Source organism: Gastrolobium bilobum, unplaced genomic scaffold (assembly GCF_033153095.1).
Source record: "Gastrolobium bilobum isolate Gb01-03AN ecotype WA unplaced genomic scaffold, APGP_CSIRO_Gbil_v1 utg3588, whole genome shotgun sequence".
Taxonomy (NCBI): Eukaryota; Viridiplantae; Streptophyta; class Magnoliopsida; order Fabales; family Fabaceae; genus Gastrolobium; species Gastrolobium bilobum.
This window is the reverse complement of record NW_026899729.1, coordinates 596,343-602,671: the sequence shown is the minus strand read 5'-3', so window position 1 is coordinate 602,671 and position 6,329 is coordinate 596,343. Positions and strand designations below refer to the sequence as shown.

The following is a 6,329-nucleotide window of genomic DNA, read 5'->3' as shown; positions in this document are numbered from 1 at the left end:
TTTTATATCAAATCTAATTATCTTTTTTGAAACATGTCAGTTCTAAATATTTTTATAAATTTCAATTCTTCAAACTGATGATGGGACTAATCCCAAGTCGAAGTTAATAAACTTTTCTCCCCTCTTAAAAAAATGTATTTGATGAAAATGCAACTCAACTCCACTCTTCGTTTACTTAGCACTCTTCAACTCCTCTCTTAGACTTACTATATATACATCAAAGGTCTCAAAGCTTAACTTCCATCTAAAAAAAAATGGGTAGGCTAGATGGTTATATTCCAACAATGGGTATGATAGGGTTACAATTTCATTATGCAGCGCTTGCCATCTTCACAAGAGCTGCTCTGGTAGATGGGTTGAGTCCCACGGTCTTTGTAGTGTATAGGCAAGCCATAGCCACTTTGGCATTGGCACCTATCTTTTTTTCCTCTAAGCGGTAATAATTTCATGACCTCTCCTTTTCTTAAGCTTAATCTCATTCACCTACTCAGAGCGTATGCTTGTTTTTTATAGCAGGAGACAATCTTTTAAGATTTCATTGGGATTTAGGAGCTTCTCTTTGATGTTTCTGACCTCTCTTGTTGGGTAACTCTCATGCTTTTTTTTTTTTTTTTTTTTCTTGTTTGTGCTATTTACTTTTAACAAAAAATTAATAATATTGAAACTTATCCAAAGTTGATTTTTTTATTGCAGTGTTACAGCAAATCAGAATGCATATTTTAAAGGTTTATACTATGCGTCTTCTACAGCAGCTACTGCAATGAGTAATCTGATACCTGCAGTAACTTTTGTAATTGCAACAATTGTTGGGTACTTGCTCTTAACCCCACTAAGTAATTAAGTATGCAGTTTGCAAGTATGACAAAGAAGTTTTAAATCATGAATCACTTCAACCAAAATAGAATATATAGTAACAGTCATGTGAATGTGACTCTAGTGATCATTTAATCATATTTTTTTTGCTGGTATTTGTTTTCTTCATATGGAATAACATTTCCTGTTTATGAATGAGTTAGATATGAGAAAATTGATCTACGAAGCTTGAGAAGTATGGCCAAGATACTAGGTACGGTTTGTTGTGTCAGTGGAGCCTTAACAATGGCATTTCTCAAAGGACATAAGCTGTTACACATGGAGTTCCTTCCTTATAAGCATCTCAGTCTCACAACCAGTGGAGGTGAGAATTGGCTGCTGGGTTGTCTATTGCTCTTAGCAAGTAGTGTTTTTTGGTCATGTTGGATGATCTTGCAGGTAAATAAAAACAGAATCATGGGATAATCTCATTGTCTATCAATGAAAAATATGATTTAACTTACACAACAGGTACCAATTTCTTCAAGCTGCCCAGACCATTTATTATCGACCTTTTGGATGTGTCTGTTTTCAACGATACAGTCAGCCATATTTGCATTGATCATTGAGCAGGATCTTCAAGCATGGATTTTACATTCACCTCTAGAAATTTCATGTTGTTTATATGCAGTGAGTCACAAGTCCCTCAACAACAGTTTAATTGGTAAATATTGTTTTGCATAGTAAAATACTGATGCTGTTAACTGGTAACTGTTATGAAATAGGGAATTGGAATTGCGGTTAGCTTCTTCGCTCAATCTTGGTGCATATCAGAAAGGGGTCCCCTGTACTGTGCAATGTTCAATCCTCTAGCAACAGTCATCACAGCTTTGATATCTGCTACGTTCCTACAGGAAGAGCTATACGTTGGAAGGTAATACACTAATATATTTCCCTCAATTATATTGTTCATGAAGAACTCAATGCTAATCCAATTCACTCTTTCCCTCATCAGCTCTTTAAATATACATATGTTATTTTTTGTGAATGGGCCTAATCAAATGCATAATTCATTTTCAGTGTGATAGGAGCTGTTGGAGTGATTATTGGTTTATATATTGTGCTATGGGGTAAAGCCAAAGAGTTTGATGGGATTAAACAAGAGGCACCACAATCAAACTTGCAAGATGATGAGATACGTAGTAAGATAGATTTGGAAGAACCCCTTCTATCAGATAAATCAGAACATGTAGCAGAGAGCAAGATGGAGCCCTGATGACTAAACCAATGATAGTTTTGGTGAAATTTGATCACTTAAGAATTGATAAAACGAAGAGGAACAAGTGGCAGCTTAAAGAAACTTAACTTAATACCCTTCACCAAAATTTGTAATGAAGTGAACGTTGAAAAAAATAAAAATAAAAATCGAAGTTTTGCGTTCCGTTCTCATTTTCTTACCTAGAAATCCGTTCTTCTGCTTTTGTGTTAGGAAAAATTAGGAGTTTTCCGCTCGTAATTTCGTGTAGTTTTTCAAGTAAATTGCTTCCAGCTTTTCTGTATTTTATTTTCAATATATTTCAAACCTCTTATTTATTTTAAGAATTTATACAAATCTGTGATATAAGTATAGAACTATAAAATTGGACGTTGAAAATCTACACAAACCTCTGTTAATTTTTTTTTGAAAGTTTTAAAAACATACTTTAGCCTACTCTGTTTAAAGAAAGTTTGTAATATAAAATTTCAAGAGATTTGAAAAAAATAATTAAACACTTGCATCCTCGTGCTCTAAAACTCGTCAATGGAAAAAAGAAAAGAAAACTGAAAATGACCCATCCGTGACGCAATTTTATTCCTAAATCTGAAATTTGAAAAGAATTGAAAACCTTAACAAGAGGAATGCGTGAACAAGTAGGATAAGGACGGAGGGAAGCGCACCCAGACATGACAATGACACCTGACACCTGACACCTGATGTTAGGAAAAGTCATGTGGAAGAAGGGTCCCACAAATTCTATCCTCATTCCTCAGCCACAATTTATGTAAAAAAATAAAGAAGGAAAGATAAATTCATTGCAAACTAGTCTAATTTCAATCATCGATGGCTAGAAACAAGCCCATAGCAGATTCCCTTATCCAAAAGACGGGCCCCAAGAGCACAGGCATCAATAATTCAATATTACCAACAATTCAGAGACAATGACATGGTCTTTCACCTCCAACACACAGGTTCAATTCTTTAGTACCCAAAAAAATCAAGAGAGAATGATTTTTTTGTTTACTGAGATTCAAGGGAAAGCACAGCTCATGTCCCATCGATAATTCGAATGGCTAGCACAACAATAATCTGAAATACTTTCACACAATCAATTAAGCGAAGGTAAAATGTTCTGCATTGTGCGATATAAGGTGAGGAAACAGAAGGAAATGCAGTGCATCCAAAGTAATATCTAAGTACAGAAGGTATGCGAAAATGTAATATAAAAGTGAGCAATTTACATAGCAGACACTGTACTGAAAAAATCCAGCATATAAACGAAATGACCTAACTCATCTACATACTAAAAATAGTGAATGTAAATGAGCCTAATATCTCTTCCAATTGTCCCTCCTGTTATTCCTGAATGCACAGCAACCAATGGAATACACAATAATCAGGAAGACCAGGAATATGACGTTGATAATAGCCACCTTCTTCCAGTCAGTCTTTAGGTTTTGCAGTAAGCCGGCCTTGCAAGATTGGCAATTGAAGCACAGAACGTTTGGATCGTTATTCCAAGCATCACAGTCAGGGTTGGTATAAGTCGCATTTGTTGTCTTCGTCCATGTAGTTGGATTTTGATAGACAAATTTACAGTCGTCTGAAGGCTTACAACATCCAGACTGCAGAAAACATTCAAAAAATGGGAATCCATAAGGTGTCTAGAATTTACAAACCAGAAGCAGAGAACAATCAGCTAACAAAATTGAAGCTGGGCCACCCAGCTTCAGAGCAAACCGTAAAAGGACAGAACTAATGCATCAAACATTCTAGAATCAGTTTTTGAAAACAAGGAAATGACAACAGCAGTTTTAAGAATGAATTCAGTTCGTTCCAATTCTAGCAAACAAATTAACAGAAAGACAATAGCAAAGGTAAAGCCCCTGCTAAGCTCGGAAAAATGAAGTTTTAGGTATCGAATAACTTAAAACTGATCATGGTATTTAAGTATTTATATGCTAGCAAACATGATATATCTATGTTAAGGATTAGTTCCTTTCCATGTTCAAGTTGGGCAGCAAAAGAAACCTGAACTCAAGCCAGGCAACACCATAAAGAAACAAGTGATTAACATGGCATAACATTATAACCATCAGTACTTGTGTATCACAGAAAGAAATTAAATCGTAAGATACCACATAAATTAAGCAGTCACAATGTGTCAAACAAAGAAATTCAATCGTAGGATTCCATTAAGTTAAGCAGTCACAATCACTTGCACTCATTTACGTGAAGCATCATTTGGTTTCCTTTGAAGTTTAAATTAGCTTAAAATATTTGTCCGAAGAACATTGTTTGTACTACAAGTCACCATCATGAAAAGTCAGGAGGAGATAGAAATCGTCATGCTTTTCAGAGCAACTGGGATAGGCATAGAAGACTCTTGAGTATCTCAGCTAAGTACTGATCACTGAAAACAGGCTTAAAAATCCTCACTACTGGCTTTAATCCAAGATATAACAAATGTGAGCCAAATGCAAACATCTGAGCTTTGTGAGGAAAAGAAACGCTTCACTTTTTTACGGTCTATAACTGCAGTTTACTCCAACTTATTTGAATCCATTAAAAAGAAAAATACTGTACAGGGCATAACTGTATATCATATAAGAAATTCTCAAATGTCCTTAAAGGAAGAAATTTTCTTTCTACAAGAAAAATTGGACGGTTAGATTCCACCAGTGATGTGGATCCAATTGTAAGACCAAGTAAATTGAAGGGTGGAATTGCTCTTGGAGAAAGAATAAGCATATAGAATCTCTCGTAAACCAAAGATTATTTATTGGAAAGACAAGTGAGCACTAAAACATGCAGATTCAAGAGCAATAAAAACTAAAAAAGTGAAAAACTTTTAGCCCAGCAGCACTAGCATCCATGAGCCCTTAAAAAAAATTAGCAAAAAGAATGGAAAAAGTCCGACAAAAAATGCATTGGAAACAAGCAAATAAAATAAGAATACAGCCTTTTCAGACAAAAGCCAATCCAAGTCAAAAAGAATACAGCCTTTTCTGAGAAAAAAAAGCCAATCCAAGTTAAAAAAAGACCACCTTTCAAAAAGAAACCTTGGCTACTCCGGAAAAGATATATCACAAATTTGATCCGACGAAGTTTCACTTTTTCCAGAAATCTATTTGAATTTAAACTCACAAAAAGATTAAAGGGGGCGGGCGAAAGTTTAACTTGTTTATGGTCAACCAAAGAAATTCCCTTCAACCATGACCCAAAAGTAAACAAATCAAGATTTCGAATAGACAAAACAAGATTCGAATTCAAAACCAGATCTGCGATGACCACGTGCAACCAGAGAAATTGGTAACAAAACAAACCCTTAATGTAATTTCATAGATTCAAGACCCCAATCCCAAACAAAACACACCGCAAGCTCAAATTTTGATCAAAACCCAGAAAAGCAATAAAGTTCAAGAAAAGAAATTTGACCTGAAGCGCTGATAAATTCTCCGTGTAGAACTTATCGACGGTGTCGTTGAGGAATCGGGATTGGAAATCGGAGCAGAGTTTTCCAGACTGCAAACAACTCCTAATCCTGTTCCATGTGTTGGTATTGTTAACCCTTTTCTGCAACCAATTAGAGTAATCACCAAGCCTATACTCCTTGTACCCTTTATTCCCCAAAGCTTCACCAGCTCCTTTATTGGTAACAACAAAGGCGAAGATGGTGAATCCGAAGAGGAGCACGATGAGCAAGAACATCACGAGTAGGTAGAACCAGAGGAGCCACGAAACGCGACAACAAGCACCGATGAGTCCCGCGAGTGAAACCACCAAGAGGAACACGCCGAGTGCAATGACGGGTCTCTCCAACCATCTCTCGCATTCGGTGTTGGATTGTTTGCTGAGCCACACGCCAGCCACCAGTATCGGAATCGAGAGAATGAGGGTCAAGAAGTTCAGGATTCCGATCAAGTTGTTGCTCAATTTAACCATTTTTTTTTTCCTTCAATGTTTTTTGAAGATTAATTATGAAATGCAAAATGGAAAATACCAAACAAGAAGATTGATTATAAAGAAGGTGAGGTTTGTGTTATGCATGTGTTGTGTATATGATGTATTTATATATGAGTGCTGTTTGTTTTGACTGTTGAGAAGGACAGCTAAGAAAACTACTCACGAAGTTGCCAACGAAGGTTAGAAAAACCTCACCCGTTTTAATTTCACACGCTATTTCGGCATTGGAAGAAGAAGAGGCGTTAACAAACGCGTTTTTTTTATTATTATTATTTTCTTAATTTAGTCAGTATCCTTCGACCTTTCACTGCTT

General features: G+C 35.9%; 2 protein-coding genes across 3 annotated transcripts; one reads left to right on the top strand and one right to left on the bottom strand.

The window, feature by feature from the left end:
* Positions 1–222: 222 nt before the first annotated feature.
* LOC133292999 (WAT1-related protein At4g30420-like) lies at positions 223–2,379 on the top strand. Of its 2 annotated transcripts, none has more exons than XM_061491509.1 (7): positions 223–436; positions 517–585; positions 694–810; positions 1,017–1,251; positions 1,324–1,482; positions 1,578–1,726; positions 1,873–2,379. In XM_061491509.1, exons 1-7 carry the CDS (start codon positions 255–257, stop codon positions 2,066–2,068), a joined length of 1,107 nt encoding a protein of 368 aa, XP_061347493.1. In that variant the 5' UTR covers positions 223–254; the 3' UTR covers positions 2,069–2,379. The 2 variants fall into 2 exon arrangements, with proteins under 2 accessions (XP_061347493.1, XP_061347492.1); XM_061491508.1 differs by having other exon boundaries at positions 239–436; positions 514–585.
* Positions 2,380–3,136: 757 nt separating this feature from the next.
* LOC133292993 (tetraspanin-8-like) lies at positions 3,137–6,080 on the bottom strand. Its single transcript, XM_061491501.1, has 2 exons — positions 5,489–6,080; positions 3,137–3,675 (listed from the first exon to the last, which is right to left on the bottom strand). The coding sequence occupies exons 1-2, from the start codon at positions 5,993–5,995 to the stop codon at positions 3,379–3,381; spliced, it is 804 nt and encodes a 267-aa protein (XP_061347485.1). The 5' UTR covers positions 5,996–6,080; the 3' UTR covers positions 3,137–3,378.
* Between the last annotated feature and the right edge of the window lie 249 nt (positions 6,081–6,329).

What these genes read in the sequence shown, in the direction of transcription:
- LOC133292999 (XM_061491508.1), top strand. Translation starts at nt 255, where the DNA reads ATGGGTAGGCTAGATGGTTATATTCCAACAATGGGTATGATAGGGTTA. An exon ending in CATGTTGGATGATCTTGCAG is followed by an intron (nt 1,252 to 1,323) that starts GTAAATAAAAAC and finishes CTTACACAACAG; the next exon opens with GTACCAATTTCTTCAAGCTG. An exon ending in GAAGAGCTATACGTTGGAAG is followed by an intron (nt 1,727 to 1,872) that starts GTAATACACTAA and finishes ATTCATTTTCAG; the next exon opens with TGTGATAGGAGCTGTTGGAG.
- LOC133292993 (XM_061491501.1), bottom strand. Translation starts at nt 5,995, where the DNA reads ATGGTTAAATTGAGCAACAACTTGATCGGAATCCTGAACTTCTTGACC. An exon ending in AGAATTTATCAGCGCTTCAG is followed by an intron (nt 3,676 to 5,488) that starts GTCAAATTTCTT and finishes TGTTTTCTGCAG; the next exon opens with TCTGGATGTTGTAAGCCTTC.